Source organism: Nesoenas mayeri, assembly GCF_963082525.1.
Source record: "Nesoenas mayeri genome assembly, chromosome: 2".
In the NCBI taxonomy this organism is placed as follows: Eukaryota; Metazoa; Chordata; class Aves; order Columbiformes; family Columbidae; genus Nesoenas; species Nesoenas mayeri.
Window position 1 is genome coordinate 109,180,041 of NC_137543.1, and position 17,587 is coordinate 109,197,627.

General features: G+C 33.2%; 1 protein-coding gene across 4 annotated transcripts in view; it reads left to right on the forward strand.

Moving 5' to 3' along the window:
* The window catches only part of LRRFIP2 (LRR binding FLII interacting protein 2), a gene marked incomplete at its 5' end in the record, with an annotated part of 47,695 nt that overhangs the window by 10,864 nt on the left and 19,244 nt on the right, over positions 1 to 17,587 (forward strand). Inside the window, 12 exons of one of the 4 annotated variants that reach the window (XM_080340459.1) lie at positions 559 to 609; positions 3,305 to 3,358; positions 5,222 to 5,287; positions 7,105 to 7,146; positions 8,081 to 8,146; positions 9,572 to 9,646; positions 10,415 to 10,462; positions 10,547 to 10,591; positions 12,028 to 12,075; positions 12,174 to 12,227; positions 14,891 to 14,998; positions 17,237 to 17,281. In XM_080340459.1, the coding sequence (XP_080196585.1) occupies positions 559 to 609; positions 3,305 to 3,358; positions 5,222 to 5,287; positions 7,105 to 7,146; positions 8,081 to 8,146; positions 9,572 to 9,646; positions 10,415 to 10,462; positions 10,547 to 10,591; positions 12,028 to 12,075; positions 12,174 to 12,227; positions 14,891 to 14,998; positions 17,237 to 17,281 (702 nt within the window). The remainder of the gene's footprint in view (positions 1 to 558; positions 610 to 3,304; positions 3,359 to 5,221; positions 5,288 to 7,104; positions 7,147 to 8,080; positions 8,147 to 9,571; positions 9,647 to 10,414; positions 10,463 to 10,546; positions 10,592 to 12,027; positions 12,076 to 12,173; positions 12,228 to 14,890; positions 14,999 to 17,236; positions 17,282 to 17,587) is intronic. The other 3 variants (XM_080340460.1, XM_080340461.1, XM_080340462.1) reach the window with 3 other exon arrangements.

A 17,587-nucleotide genomic window follows, 5' to 3' on the forward strand; every position in this document is an offset into this window, starting at 1 on the left:
TTCTTCCCATAGGAATTATACCAAGTGTTCACAATAATAAATACCTATTGTCAGGATTTTTATTTTTAAAAAATTAATAGATTTGGGATAATACTTACACATATGGTTGCGTGTTGTTCCAAACATTTATTAAAAAAAAAGTTTCATTTTTTTGAGCAAAAATACCTGGGAACTAGGTTTTCAACAGTCTGATTATTTCATGATTGTTGCATTTGGTTCAGGTTTCAATGTAGCATGCAAAAGATTGATAATTTATTATTTATCATTATTACATTCAAATCCATGTAAATGCTTATATTTGGGTTGTTTGTTGTTTGTTTGTTTTTCCTGTGGTAATAACAAGTACAATTACAAAACATGTTTTTGCCTCAATTTTACATGGCTCTCATTATTCCATATTTGTACTTCTCTAGCTGCCTCAGGTATCCAATAGTATACTGAAGACTACATGGCAATTAACTCAGATATTTCCAAATATTTTATTTAAGATTCCAGTCTTATGTGGTGAATAATCTATATTGTAAATGGTTTCTTTGTTTTTGTTTTCACATTCCGTAGTTTTCTCAGCATTCATATGATAGAAAATGGGCTCATATCCAGAAATGGATGGTAGGCTAAAACCACCTGTTGTGCATGTTTGTGCCACTCAGAGAACTAACACAGGATTTGGAGGAAGTAATTTACTAATGGTTTGCTGTGTGTCATTTCAAAGTGTTTTATTACCGAAAACAATTACATATAAACCATATATGGATGTGGATATGGAGGGTACTTCATGGCAGCAAAAGACAAACTATGAAATGAGATGCTCTTCTTAAAATGAAATGGTTTTTGTTTCTACCATGTACTGGTTTAAAGTCACCAATCTATTTAAAATGAAATTGCATTAGTTTCAATCCATGTAAACATCTTTTCAGTAGTAGATGTTTTAATTTCAGTTAACTTCTGTGGTTTGGGTTTTTTACTACTTTTATTTTTCTTAGCAGACTTGCATTTAATTTTTTCTTCTTTGAGCAATGTGGCAAATGCTAGTCTTTTCACTGATGATTGTCACTTCCATGACTTAAAAAGAAATTATTTACAAAAGATCTAAAAAACCCCAAACCAACAAAACACAAACCAAAAACCCCTCACAAGCAACTAAAAACACCCTGTGCATCACCTGCATCCTTTTACTCTTTGCCTCTCATTTTCAAATAATAATGATAAAATATTTGAATGTTCGTTTATTTATATTAAATGTAGTAAGTAGAAAGGAATAGAGATAGTTGAGTTACAATCTGAGAAAGCTGCTGTTCGATTTATCCTAATTTAGTGCAATGTTATATTAGAGAGTTCCTTTCGCAAACTACACCTGCCTCTTAAGGCGGCACATGGGACATGTGAGTTTGTTTGTTATTAGGGAAGTGTTCACTGTGCGGATGTTTTGAATCAGGAACATTTAAGAAATACATGCCAAGACTAACCATAATTTCAAATAGTTAAAACTACCATGAGAGTTAATCAGCGTTTCTGTTGAGAAATCCTAGAACTGTCATTAGAATTTTATTTGCAAAAGGTGTGCTGGCTTTGTATTGCCTCTTTGCCTAGCCGATATGTGTGTGTGTGCGTATTTGTTCCTGTGCCACTTATAAAGAACAACATAGGTTTATGTATCTGATGGTGGAATGCACATTTGAATGCTTTCCTGCTGGAGAGCAAGGGTTTCCTAACTGCAAAACACAAATTGCATTTGTGAGCAATTTCGATTTGAAGTTAATGCCACCCAATTGAACAACACCTTCTCTTTGCACTCGTAAGTGGCACATCTGCTGCAGGAGGTTTCTGAGAAGCACATGTGCACTCCTTTCATGGATCAGGAGACCTCACCTCTCTCTTAGATAAAGTACATATTTCAAACTTAAATTCTTAGAAACAAGCTTCATGGCTACCAGCAGCAGTTATCTACAGTACGTACTGCAGTACTTACTTTATCCTTCGACCTGAATATGCGGAACTCTTTAACACTGGCTTTCTATTTTCTGATTCTATGTCAGGAAGAGGCTTGTTGCCCTAAATAAACCTACAGAAAACTGTATTGGCAGTGATCTGACTATGTGTTGAAAAGTTACATAGCATAAATGTTTGTTTTAAATCTCAAAGTGGACACTATAGAGAGGAAGACTAAAATGTCATTATGAAATGAACTTTTTTTTTTGTCCTCTCCGTGGGGAAATTTTCTTGCAGAGTATCAACTAGGCCTCTTGAATAGTCACAAAATTATATTAAGCCAGTTAATATATCCAGTGATAATGTAGAAAATAAACACGTGACCATAAGCAGTTTGAAATCCAGCTTTAGACCATAGGTATCTATTTATGATCTGGAGGCCAAGCTTTTAACTCTGAAGATAACTGGCCAGCAATCTTTAGAATAGACATTGAAAACTGTAGAAAGCAAGTAATTTGAAGAAGGATTCCTAGTTTTAGAGCCCTGTTGTAGCCTTGAAATTGGATAGTTTAAAAATCTAATTCTTGATGAGCTTGTCTACAGTAATTCAAATTTTGAGAAGCTTATGGCATGTGAAGCGTTTTAATTTTTAGTTTTAAATCAGTTGCATTTTTGTCCTGCTGCTTCTCACATATTCCTTTTTGTGAACATTCCCTGATCTTCAACAGGACAAAAGATATTAAGGTGTCTTAGCTAGTTGTCCTCTCCCAAATTTTGTAATTTGGGTTTAATATTTTTCACTGTCATTGTGGAGCAGAACTACCTATAGAACTTATAACTGATCGATTTGCCTAAGAAACTTTGTTCCTTTAATAGGGGAGAAAATATAAAATATGTGTGAGGAAACTGAGAATGAACATCTCTATTAAAGCTAATATAACTTTGTAAAATGTTAACAATCTGACTGTAGTAATTATAAAGTAAATTTCTTACTAATGTACTTCTAATTCGGTTAAGCTTTTAAAAATGTTTTTACTTTAATTTCTTAATTTTACACATTTTTTACTTTTTGTGCATTAATATAGTAATCAGAAGAAAGATTGGCTACTAAACACTAATGATTAATTAAACTAACCTCCCTGTTTGCATCTCCTAATGTAGTGTGTTGGAATGCTTACCTAGATCAGGTGAAATCACAGTTCTTGTGACTTGAATGAGTTCACTTGCCATGATGGATTAGTCAAAATGATACATAACATTAAAAGTGCTAACAGCATGTTGCTCACCCTTGCTTGCTTTTACTTTGTCACTTTTCTTTTTTTTTATATATTTATTTTTTCTCCTATGAAATAACTCTGCATTTCTCCTTTCTCAGGAAGATTCAGAGAGGGCCAGGTATTCTCACCGGTCCAGTCGACATTCATATTTGGTTTGTGTTCAAACTGTGTTGTTTTCCATCGTGGCCTTCAGAAAAAAAAAAGGCGTGGGGGGTGGGTTCATTTGCTTGGGGAATGGATGATACTTTAAGTCTTCCAAGTATTAGCAGTTTTAGAGTCAGTATTTTAAGTTACATACAATATTAAAATTCATCTGGTATTTTATTTCCATCAATGTTAACAAGATACTTTATTTTTACGTATTTCAATCTTTGTATTTAAATAGAACCTTGTATGTCACATTTAAATTCTTTGATTCTTTTTACCATAAATACCTCAGGCTTTTTTCCCTCTACTACATATATTTATTTACAGTATATTTTCATTAGTGAAAATAACTGGATAGGCATTTGGAAACTGTTTGGAAATATATGTAGTTCAACAATCAATTATTTGAAATAAGATATTTAATTACAAGTTTTAAGTGTCATCTTTTAGTGTTATTCCAGTCTAATATAATTTACGTCTTTTTTTAAAAAGCTGAGTAAGTTGTACTCAGGCTTCAGATACTGCCAACTAGTAAGGATTAATTGGCTTGTCTAGAAATGGTAGAGTATGAACATTGATACATAAGTTGTCAATTGTCTTATGGTTACTACAGGGTGTTTCAAAAATATATACCCAATTTGAAATCACCATATATTTGAAATTTGGTTCATCTTTTTGAAATGCCCTGTACTACACATCAGATCTCTTGGTCATTTGTGAAGGTGCTGTTAATGATCAAACACTGGTCTAATTTAAAAAGTCTAATGGGAAAACATGTCTTTTCCATTTTCTCTGTCTGTCTCAAATTCTGCAAACAGGCTAATTTTTGTTTAGTAAAGTAAATACTACTGCTGACTTAGTCACCCTGAATTAATGCCACTTCCGAATCACTGTTACTTATCGACAGTAGCTTGTGCTTTCATTGCAAACTGATGCTAATGGTCATCTGCTCGCTGTTGTGTCTTTACTTGCACTTGTGTTTCTATAATATTTGTGGAAGAAAAAGTAGTAATACCTTTGGATACAATTTGAAGAAGAGTTTGGTATGATGTAGTGTTTTATTTCTATGAGAATATGGGGATATGTTATTTGTTAGTGGCAAAGACTTGCCTGAATGATGCGAGGTATCCCAAAGACTTCTGATAGAAGTATTTATCATATTGTGTAGGCTTTCTTCTATTCTCTTTAGGTCACATACAGTGCTAAAGAATGGTTTTATTGAGGGTTTGTAAATGTTTTCCTTGTATTAGTAGATCTACGTAGAAATCAGCTTGTCATTGATCTGGATATATAGACCAGGAGATAAACAAAATTAACCCTTTTATTTTAGCAATTTGTCTATTTGGAAAGGTGAGATAAGCTGTTTCTTTGCATGACTTAAAAAAAAAAAAGTTGTCATTTACTAAGAGGATTCAGCAATTAGATGCAGTCTTTGATTAACTGAATTTTGTTACATCTTGCAAGTTTTGGTGTTGTGTTTCTGCAATTTATCACACAGATATTTTTACTGAATAAATTGTTGAAATCAGGTACTGTTGACTACTTGCAAACAGTAAACGTTTTACAGAAAAAGCATGTAAATGTATTATGTGGCAACACTTACAAACTTGTGAGGTGGTACAGGTTTGCTCAGATCTGTTCATGTTTTGGTTAACATAAAAAATATGCTAAAATAGAGATGTAGTAATTTACCCTGAACTAAAGAATAGGGTTTGAACTCAGCAGGTAACTGAGCTCATTTTGAGGGGGATTACCCAGAATTTCTTTGACTGCTTTGATTATTTTGTGCCTTTCAGTGAAGATGAACAGTTATCATTAGAGTTTTTAAAAATTATTTGTTGATATATTTTTACAATTTCATTCCTAAGAGTTCTTTGGATGTCAGTGGGTCTCACAGGAACAGAGCAAGTACCTCCAGAAGGAGAGATCTCGTGGTGTGTAGCCTGGAATGAGCATGCTTGGATGTGTTCCCATTATAACATTTTCTGTGCCTACTTACCAAAGCAGTAGTTTAGTGAAAGCATGCTTCTTCATAGAAAATTGTATTAATTCGACTGATTGATTAATGTAATCAAAGGCTTTGTGATTGCAAGTTTGAAGGCTCAAAGTGTTGTGTTTGGTCTTTGAAGATAACTTCGAGTTTGAAGGGAATTAGTCTCAGGGAAGGGAACACAAACAGAAATTTCACTTCTTCAGAAATAGCTATTTCTGTTTATTTTGTGGTTTCCTAGTTTAAGCAAGTTAAATATAGTAGACTTAAGCTGTTAATAGTTAAGTAAAGATATAAGTTAAATCTTATGATGATGATAATCTGAGTGATCTCTCCATTCTCTGATAGTAAGGCTGCTTATTGGTAGCTAATAACTTAATTTATTTTTTTAAAAATATTTTTTATCTTAAGTTGGCTAAAACTGGTACAATGTCCTCTGGGTCCTGTATAGTTATACTTTTAAAAGCACAAAAAGGTACTATAGTCTGTAAATTATATTCATAATATTAAATTACTTTTTAATGTAGTATGAATATTGGATATATTGGAACTATTGAGATAATATTAAAAACAATATGAAATAATATGAACTAAACCTGGCCTGTATTTATTTATAAACAAATATAAAATCTGAAACTAGGGGATTTTTGGTGTTAATTTGATCTCTAGAAGGAATTTTCAGGTGTATCAATAGACAAGTAGAAATTATATTTTCTTGTAATTATCTCAGTAATTATCATGATGGAAATTACACTGGGTGATACTCTAGCATGTTGTTAGTCTGTAATGTTCTCAAGCTGCCTTTGATTTTTGTTTGTGGTTTTTTTTTTTTGTTTGTTTGTTTTAAGGAAGCATAGGATGATACTAAGTAACATTTTTGGATTGTGCATTACCTGCAGTCAGAATAGCTGTTATACCTGTGAAATTTTAAATTAACTGGAAAACATAAGCTTGCTTTGAAAATTTAAGATTTGTACACTAAAAAGAATGTGTAAACTCCACAGATTTTGCTGTTGTTGAGTGACAAGGCCCATGTGGACACTGGCTAAACTCTTACTACAAAGCTGTTTTTATAAATATTGAGTTGCTAAATTTGATAGATAGTCAGTGTCTTTACACAGAACTTCCATCCCACTATTCCTCCTTTTTCACACATTTGCTCCTTCTTCAAACAGCTGTATCTCCCTCCCTTTCCCCACCTTTGATTGCTCTCTAGGTTACCTTGCATCCCATCACGTCTTCCATACCCTGTAGGCAGTGACCTCCCTTGGTCTGTAAGGTGCCCTAAGACCCCCCCACATCCTGATGGGTTTCACACCTTGACATCAGGGTTGACTGATGGTCCTCTGGGCTCCTTTGCCTGTGTGGACATGAGCCTTTTATCACATCACCTAATAAACACACTCCCAGTTTAATATAATGTGTTGTACGAGACTTTGCGTAATTATTTAAAACACTGTTACCAAAAACACATGAAATATTTCATATAACCTACTGCTGTCCAAAATATTTTACTTTTCAGAAATTGAGATGCTGTTGGGGGAAAAATAGTCTTTAATAAACAGTGTTCCAACCTCAGAATGCCCTTTAGGTTGGATAAATGGCATTCCTCTATGCATACATTTTCATAATTAGTAGAATGTTGTATTGCAATTTCCTTTTAAGTATTTTTAGTCATTCTTTGGAAAAAAAAAAAAAGCTAATTTTGATATATATACATTTTTCATTTCATTATTTTAATTTCTTTTTTTTTTACTGCAGTATGACAGTGCTAAGGATCTATCTTCAAGACACTCGGTCCCTGTATGTTAACACTTTGCATGTCTTTCAGTGAAAACTTTAGTACTTTGTTTTTAAGATGTAGTGACACTAACTAGCTACTTTGAATTATTGATTTATTTTTTTTTTAAGTATATGAATTCGTACTATCCCAATTTCAGACCTAAAATAGCAGTACAATTCTAACACTTTCTATAGAATGCATGTATAAACTTTTTTCTGGGAGAAAATCTAATGAAGTCACATACTACAGATAACTGTCTTACAGTAAGCACTTTTTTGTATTTATTATTTCTGAACTTTATAGCAAAGTGATACATACAGATTAGAATTAAAACCAAAGTGTGTATATGCATATATTTGTATTCTCCATTTCCATATAGAAACTTTAACTAAAATTGTCCTGAGAAAAAACAGGTGGTTTATATAACTTTACTTAAAAAATCCTTGTTGTTATGAAGTAGTAGTAGTGTGCATCACATTCTTATTGGTATTATGCCAAGTAAAATTTGTGTATGTCTCCTAAGCAAAGACAAGCAGCGAGTACCACTAGAAATAATATGTAAGCAGCTTAAAAAGCTGAATTTGTTTAAACAGCAATGTTATCTGAATTAGCTACAGATAGGCAAACACAATATAATGCTTAGAATAATCTGTAATGTTAAGCTTTTTTAGTTTATTTACTGGTTACACTTTTTTTCTTTTTTTGTGAAATGTGAGCACTGTCTTAAGCTCAAGCCCCTGTTAATCAGAAATAGTATTGGTTATAGATTCACATATCGGTTCTTTTTTACACAGAGATAGAAGAATGGCCTATTATTCTAATAATGTAGTTAGAATTTTCTGTTGTGCTTCCATTGTAGGTGATAAAAATCTTAAATCCTTATGTTTGACTTATTTATGTTTTAAGATTGATGTTACTATATAGTAGCATTAATTCTCTAAATTTTATTCTTAGAGTCATGCTTACAGTGAATCTCATAGTTCAAAGAAGAAAGCTGCTTATTCACGTAAAGACTTATTGGTTAGTTTTTTACTATAATATTTATTATAAATATACTAATTGTGTAGAGTTACATACTGATAAATTTATGGATAGATTTATTAGCTTGCTGACATACACATAAATGTTTTCAGGAAAAAAGAGACCTCTTGTACTGACTAAATTCTGACCTGAAGTTGAGCATTTGAAACTGTGCTCATGGCAGTGGAATTCCATGAATGGAATCAGCTGAATAGAAATCACGTTCTGTTGGAGGCCTGGGGAAGGCTTTTGTGAATATGTAAATTGGCATTTCTGGATGAAAGTTTATTCAGTCAGGTTGGAGATATGTGCTCTATTATTTACACTTTATCCCCTATCACTTTAGAGATATTTTAAATGTAGATGTAAAGCAGATTGAATTTACCATTAACCCAGTGAACTATTGAAAAAGGCATGTGGATTATTGTGGTATTCTCAAAACTATTTTAGAAAGTTCAGTGTGTAACATATGTTAATATAGTGCCAAGAAATTATATATTTTGGATGTAATTTTTCAGAGGGTTTTGGCACTGATGAATCAGCAATTGCATCAGGGATTGGGGACATGGCCACCTGTGTTGAGGAAAGGCTGAAATAATTTGTGTATTTACTTGTTTGTATTACAGCATTTCTGTGTGCATTATTGAGGCACCATTTTTCTGTTTCCCCAATCCTTAAATACATGAGTAGGATGGATCTGTCTGCCTTTCATGGCCTATTGAGATATCAAGCACTACATGCTGAAAGCACTACTTTTTGCCATGTCTTCATCTCTCTGTTTTTCCTTCATTTTATGTATATATAATTTTTTTTCTCACATATACATTTATGTGCAATTTGTGTAGGAAGTGTCAAAAAACAACATAACTAAGCCAAAGTATAATTGCTAGGCTTTCAGCATGCACACTTGGTATAAGGAATGGTGCTAGGGTGCAGTCTAATGCTGATCACACAAACAGCCATTCCACTACTAAATTCTTAGGAATTTCTGTCATCTCTCCCCAAATGCTCTGATTCAGATTGGTATCTAATAGAAAAAAAAAAATCAAGCAAGTCATTGTACTAATTATTAGCAAGTTTTGTCAAATACATTCTTCATGTATTTCATACTGCACTTATCAGGGCTTAGGTAAACTTTTGGGGGCTTTGTTATTTGTTAGGGGGCGGGTGAAGGGACACAAAATAATTTACTACTTTGGACATGGTATTAAAAATACAGATAATGCTGATATATAGAATACATAAGTAGTTTGGGTTTTTTTATGCTTTACTTACTTCAGAATGTCATATATGGGTCAACCATAGGGGAAAATTTTTACAGCATTCTGTACAAGTTCTAAGCTTGGGAACTTTTGGGCAATTTTGAGATAGAACTTTTATTTACAAGATCTGTAGATGCAACTTTTCTCTTTTCTTCCCCCACAGAGTGGAATTTACTATGATCAAAGAAATTATAGCAGCCTTAGACATAGTAAACCAGTTCCTTCCTACCATACTCGGGTCTGTCTCCTCTTCTTATGTTAAGTTTTTCATGTATATAAAATACATATATTTGGATTTGCTTTCTTATGCTATATGAAACATACTTCTCTTTCTTTCCTTCTATAAGACTGCAAATTATTACAGCTAGTGGTAGTTGAAATTGTATTTCTTGCTCTTAAGGGTTGCCTTTTATAAAATGAATGGATAACGCTGTGTTCTGCATATGGTTTACTCTGTGTTCTGCGTATGTGGGGTTTTAAAATTAAAATTTCTGTTTCCTGATTGCTCTGTAATATAAAGAAAACAACTAGTAGCTGTGACACTTTTTCAAAGTCCTATTTTTAAAAAACAGCAACAACAGCAAAAAGTCTTTAAAGTTTGGTACCAATGTACTGCTTTTCTTCTACAGTAACAGGGAGAGATAAAGCAATGGTCTGTTGTAAGATGGTGGTATCTTCCAGTACCTGCAGCTGCTGGACAGGTTGAAATGAGTAGCTAGAGGAAATCAGCATGTCTTTTGAAAGCTACTTAATTTCTTATCATTCTTTTCTACAAATCTTATGATAAAAATACTAGATTGTTTTAATTAATGTTTTAGATTATGATTTCAAAGATAGTGGGTTTTCTCGGAGTGTGTATCCACACATTTCTTAAAATTCCTGTCTATTATAGATGTGAAATTTAATATTTCAATCCTTAGAACTTTTGGGGAGTATAAAGTAATAGATTAAAAAAAAATGTACACAGAACAGGTGTTTCTGACATTTTCTGTTCTTCACGCTGCAGTCGTCTTCTCTATACAGTGACCCAGTGGCAACAACTAGGAGTTACAGGGTTAGTACCACGTAAAATAACATTTTGCCTATCTTTAGATGTTTGAATGGCCTCAGAAATATAAAATTACACTTTTCTTCATAGGTGTCTCCTTCTGTAAACACTGGTTTGATAAGAAGTATCAGTTTGGTTCGTAAGCACCATTTGCATGGTTGCCTTAAAATTGTATTGTATGGCCATGAGGCTTGACAGTATTACATGTGCATTTTTTTCATATTTTTAAATAAAGCTGCTGCTTGTGTGCGTTGTTCTGTGGAGGCAGTCAGTTTAATGTTTTTAACATTTTAAAATTACGTCTCTAAAGAATTTTAGTAATTGCTGCTGTTTTACTGATCTTTTTACGGACAAGCATAAAGTTTATGAATACAACAATGATAATGATGATGAACATGGGTTGCAACAAGTTAATCTAAGTATACTAAATAGCAACTGCATGTATAATACTAAAAAAAAAGTATTTAAAGAACTTACTTAAGCATTTGAATAGGGAAAATCATTGTTAGGAGATAACAGAAATTTGTGGTAAATACACTTTAAATACTTTCAAATAAGATGCCATATTTAAATTTAATAGTAATACAAAAATGTAATAGGATGAAAACCTAATGTGCATCTTTACAAAATAAAAAGTATTATAGTGCCCTTTTAATGGCACTTCTAGTATAGCTGGAAGTGCCATTAAAATGACTAAGATAGCTCTACAAAAAGTAGTTGTCTTCAAAAAGTGACATGCATGCCTGAATCTTTATGCCTTTTGCTGCTACAATAATTCAAATCCAACTTATACTGCCGTTTAGAGACATGCTAAACCTATGTAGAGAATTGTCAAGTATTCTTATGTAATATTTTTACGTAGTTAGTGAGGTCTTGTTGTACGCTTGGATTGCAAACGGAGATAATTTACTTTTTTGGCTTTGTGCATGTTCTTCAAGGAAACATTATAAGATCCAGTGAGACATCAAGGTCATAATGACTGCTATTATCTATAATTCTAATCTACATATAATTCTGATTTCTACTAGAGATGTAGGAAGAAAGCAGCATGAGACTGTAGTTCATTTTTTTTTAAGTTGTGTTACCCAGAGCTCCTTTAAAAGATAAAGAGATTTCAGCCTTGCACTTTGAAACATTCTTCTTCAGGAAAACCTGCACGAACGAGAACAAAATAAAACTGATCAGTGTACAAGGTAGCTTCAGTTCCCAGCATGGATTAAAACTTCTGAAGGCTTCAGAACAGCGAAAACCAAATGGCAATTTAAATATTTTAATTCATTTTCTTCTGAAAATAGTTAAGCTTTGGGTTGTTTTGGTTTTTTTTTAACTCTTTTGCTATTGCGCAAGGAAAATCTTAGATTTATATTTGGAAATAAAAATCCCTAATAGTAGGAGGAAATGCTGCTGGAAATTTTTAAAAATTGTTTGTTCTTTCAAAAAGTATAATGTTAACTGCAAAATGTGTAGATGGAATAAGATAGAGTACATTAGAGTTTGTAAGAATTACAGTGTATAAGAGCATGGCATAATTCAGACTGAATATAAATGGTATTTCATTCCTTCTTTCTCAGGCATCTTTGTATGGTGATGGATTATATAGCTCATATAGTTCTCGCACTGTAAGTGTAACAGGCTTTTGGTTTCTTTCATTAACTTTGTTTTCTGGAGAGAAAAATCTATGAATATTGTGAAAATTTCCTTCATAACTTTTCTTTAGCCATCTGAATACAGTTATTCTTCAAGAGCAAGCTCAATTCGAAGTAGTCCTATGGTGAGCATTCCTTTTGCATGGTTTGCTAAATGCTTTGATACTGACGCACGATGATTGAGTGTTTACACTGGAGATCTTTTTACTGACCAAAACACAGACTCGATTTTTCAATTCTGCATCCAAAAAATGTAATTTCTCAAAGATTTGATTTTTAGTAAGATGTAAAGTTTTAGCAGGAAGACAGTAAAGTGGAGCAGCAATAAGGAATTTGTTTTTCTAAACATCTTTTAAGTGTTTGTAATATATATAAATAGAAGGAGTTGGAAACTGGAATATGGTACGTAGTTGGGGCAGGCACATTAATTTGTTTCTACAATACATGTGAAAAAGTCTCTCTTTTTGGGAAGGGGACTATAGCAAACTTTGTTATATTGTGCAGTAAGAAGTTGCTGGCTCTTTTTTTATGGTGACCAGTATTCAGAACAGAGAAATTTGATCTGTAATGTGTTAAAAGGATCTTTCCAAAGATGGCTTTTTGTGCTGCAGATTGATTTTAAATGCTTCTATTCTGTTTCTGCCACAGAACAACTGTCTTAGTTTCATTGGTACTGGTGCTTATTTGTCATGCTACATGAAAAAATTAATCAGTATTCTGGTATGCGCTACATTGAAATGTTCAATCACTTTTTTTTTCATTTTTAACCTATTCTAAACAATGTTATAGAGACTAAACAAAAACAGATTTGCAAAACTGGATGTTTTTAGCTACAACAGATGTTAGAGTGAATTTGAGAGTGTAGGAAAACAGGAATTTTGCTATTGCTTTAACGAAATTCCAAAACCTAACATCCATCTGCAAAGTCTCTTGAACTTGGTTCCTCTTAACATTGAGATTTATTTCTTAAAAGCATACACTTCATACTGAGATCTGATATTATACGTTGATATATATATATATATATGTGTGTGTATATATATATATGTATATGTGATACCAGTAATGCCAAGGTTCCATTCACTCACACTGGTGAATGTTTTAGAGTTCAAAGTATTTGTTTAATAAAATAATTCTGAAAAGCAGATTAAGTAAAAATCTTATTCATAGCTTTCCCTTTCTATTGTTTCTGTGGTTAATATTTTGGTTTCACTCTGGGTAGCGCATGGGAAGTCAGCTCAGTACTCACTGAAAATCAAAAGATAAAATAGGAAACAGTAGAAAATGCTGGTGAAAACCTGCATGTGTATATCCATCTTAAACTGTATCGGTTTTGATAAATCTATTGAGAAAGACATTAGAAGTACAAAAGGCATAGAAAGACAAGCAGTCAGGTTTATTGGATGTATGGACTTACCAACAGCAAAGGTAACTTGGTTTTGAATGAAAAGAGCTGTGTTGTGTTTGTAGCCCCTGAGTTGTTTTTCTTCTGCTGTAAGCATAATTTATACAAGCAGAATTCTGTTCAGCGTATTTCTACTTTGTGAAATGCAAGTCAAATAAGAAAGTGTAGCCAAATCTCTGACTGTGCAAATATATTTACTTTGATATAAAAAAAAATTCTTTGTCAGAGAAATAGAATATAACCTAGCAGTGAGAAAAAATACAATTCTGTAGTCCTAATCTGATACAGGTGTTCATCAGCAAACTGTTTTATATGTAACTGGTCATATTTGCATAAAAAGCATCTCACCGTCTTTTGGTCAGAATAAGATGAGGCCACATCACTCATGTACATCAAGTACGAAGAAATTAGAAGTATTTTTCTGAGTGGTGAAAATTAGATAGGAACAATATTTTCAAACTGTTCATTTAAAGCTTGTTCTCTTATAATTGCTTTTAAAAACCAAGTATGATGTTCACATTAAGTCAAGTCTTTTGAAGCAGGATGTTATCAGTACAACACTTTTGGTAAACCTACTGTTCTCAGCAAAAACTATGTTTAACATGAATAATGTTTTCTCAGTTAAATATTTCATTTGAATTCCTGTGGCAGGTGTATTTACTGTAGTGTGGTTAGATATATTTTATCTTTTTTACCACTCGTGTAGCATTAGCATTTTTTCCTGACATTTTTAGGTACTTCTGACATAAGCTTTGAGGAGTAAGCTTGTCTTCTGTTGTACTGCCTCTTAAAGTTCTAAATGAAGGAAGCCCAGATCATACTATGAGTATGTGTGGGGATGGTGTTAATTTGAAAAAAAAAAAAAGACAGCATTTGTAGAGGAAAATACTAACTCTTATTTATCAGCTTCTGATTCTGTAATGTTTTTATGTTCTACAGAATTTTTTAAAGTATATTTGTAGCTTGTTGGGTGCTATTTTAGTACTAAACCCTTTTGTATGTCTGTATTTTTTATTTTGCTCCAAATGAGGCAAATGAAACAATAATAAATGTTCATTGCTTTTCATTTTAGATACTGTCAACTATAAGAATAACAAACATGTGAAGAGAGTGTTTAAAAACAATGCATATGCTGACTAAAGTATTCATATCAGTGTGGCACACATTTTATTAATATAGACACATTTAAAATAGCAAACTTCTAGAAGAATAATTAAGATTTTTACAGCTGCTAAACTGTTAGAAAAACAAGAATAAATTGCAATAATGGAGATTTAACTTAGGATTTCTTGCTTGTTGGAGTTTGGTTTTCTTAAATAAACTTTTGTTCATTCTGTGGTATCATCTTCAGTTCTCTCTCACCTTTCTCCTTATCTTTTGAAGTCTTCTGATTTTTCTGATCAAAGTGAAACTGCTGCTGACTATTTTAGTCGTTCCAACCGCAGGGGAAGCGTTGTTTCCGATGCAGATGACATCCAAGATTTGAATAGTGTGAGTGCAATGCTGCTTGTTATACTGTGGTGAACACAGCAAATTTACTAACTGTGGATGTTCTTTTCATACTCTGTAATAATAAATACTGTGAAAGCATTCAGAGTTATTTAATAGCAAATAGATTTGGGGACATTTTTTGTATAAATATATCTGGAGTCTGAATTTTTAAAAAGCATGCTGCTTTATTTATTTTGAAGGGGATTTTGCCTGTTGCTAGGAGCATGTGATGTGTTAATGCTTCATATCTTGTGTGTGATGAGCTTAAGCACCTCTTAAATTTAAAAGGCTGGGGTTTTTTTCTTATGGAAATTAAGTGTCTAGGTTTTTTGTGTATTTTGGAATACTACTACTACTTGCTTTAGTGACAAAAATAAATACTTAGAACTGAGCCCTCATTGGTACATTTTAGGGTTCATTGATCCAAGTTAAGATTTTGTCAGGATCCACTACTGGAACTCTCATTGTTGGCTCTGCTCTTGTACTGAATCCCAAGTCAACAGACCATGGTACAGGAAAATTATCACTATGATTTTCCTGTGTATTCCTTTAGTCCGAACGTTGTTCACAACAAACCCAGCTGCCTTCTCTTTATTGCTACTACCAATTCTAGAAATTCTTAGAATCATAGAATTTCCTGATTTGGAAGGGATCCACAAGGATCATCGAGTCCAACTCCTATCCCTGCATATGACAACTCCAACAGTTCACACCATGTGCCTGAGGGTGTTGTCCAATTCCTTTTTGTTGCTTGCCGTCAAACTTTTTGTGTTTAACAGTGGAAAAAATAGTGATATTTTTGTTCTTTGGCATGTCTTTGAAATGACAGTCAGGGTTAACACATGCGGTAGGAGGAAAGCTTGAGAGAACTGGGCTTTATTGGGTTGGGCCAAGGGGACGCTACGTGGTGATCAGCAGCCTCCATTAAGCAAGAGCCAAACTCTGCACACCCATGCCATGCAGCACAAGAAGGGGCAGCAGCCTCATGTTGCAGCTTGAGAGGTTCAGATAAGCCACTGCAAGGAGCTCCACAAGGAGGTCAGTGTTGTGCTCTGTCAGGCTGCAACAAGGCTGGAGAACCTCCAGCTTTGGGAGCTGGTGGGACTTGGCTGGATAAAGCCACAGCTAACCTGGGCTCTTGGCAGCAGTTTGGCTTTGGGAGGCAGGACTAGGTGACTGCCGGAGCACCTTACCGCCGCTGTTTCCTTGGTTCTGCAATTAGATGATTTAATGTTCTTATAGTGCTTTGTAACTGGTATTGTAATAATGGATGCTTCAGATCAATTGATGTCATAACAGTTTACCATCACAGTAGTGACAAATATTTGCAATTTACAATTTCAGTACACCTCTGGAGATGGGGAATTTGCCATGGAAATGCAATGTTCCTTCTGCAGAAACCAAAATAGAAGGAAAATGAAAGATCTTGTAACATTTGTTTCTCCTTGTAGCAGATTTCCAAGTCTCTTGTCCTTGGACTGGGAGAAAAACAGGTGTTTTCAAAGAAGCCAGATGTTTGAGATACCATACTTGGTGTAACGTACTTGTTTTAGAAAATATGGTAACATATTAGTGTCTTCATTTGATTCCACCTATTTTAATTCATAGCAATGTAGAAAATACAATATGAGTCTCCTAAATAAGAAGAGGGGATAGTAGTTCTTTTGCTTAGGCTTCAATACATAAAATATGAATTGAAATTATTTTGAGTTGCTATTAATTAGTACACTTCAGTTCTGAGCTTTTACCAGAATTGTTTTTTCATCCTGATGTAACTAGAGGTTTCCCTAAAGCGATTAAAGGAACAAATGTGTTTTCTAATAACTAGGACATTTCACACTGATGCCACTGATTGTCTGAAGTGCACTTGCATGAAGCTTCATGTTTGTTGTGCCACCAAGTATTGTAGTCACTACCCTGTTGAAATAGTGTTGAATAGTGAGACAAATTTTGTTGTTCAGTACTTAAAGTTTTTAAGAAGTCATATACCAATATTCAAGAAAAGGTTTCTGACTTTTTCTTTACAAGTGTTCATTTATTTTCGCAATTGAGGTAAAACCTACTTTTTCATGCTGAATATTTTTTTCCTATCTTAATCTATGTTAACTTCTGGATTTTTTTTCATTATTTCATTTTTCATTCTTAAATATTTCTCAGTATCTTTGAACAGAAGATGGTGATTCAGTAGTGCCTCATTGGAAAAGGTGTATTGTGATCTCTTTCCCTTTTCTCTTTCAGCTAGAAGAAAAGAGTGAAAAATCACATTCAGAAATATTTTCAAGGGTAAGAGTTTTTAATTTAAAAATTATTGGAAGTCAGTGTTTATCCATAAATTTAAAAGGATTGAAGCAGTTCCAAAAGTATAAATGTTGTGTGGTTTTTAGCAGAGTATTTTAATCATTTTAAGAGCTTGCAAAGAGTTCTTTTTGGATATATGTTTTATCTACAAAATATTAGTGCTTTGTGTCTTTCATTTCCCGAGGAAATTATTGTATTCTTCAGTTTACTTTTAGCAAGTATTAGTTTTTTACAGAATTTATTTTCTATGTGAGAAGTATTTAGCAGGAAAGGTTGAATTTTAGCAGGCAA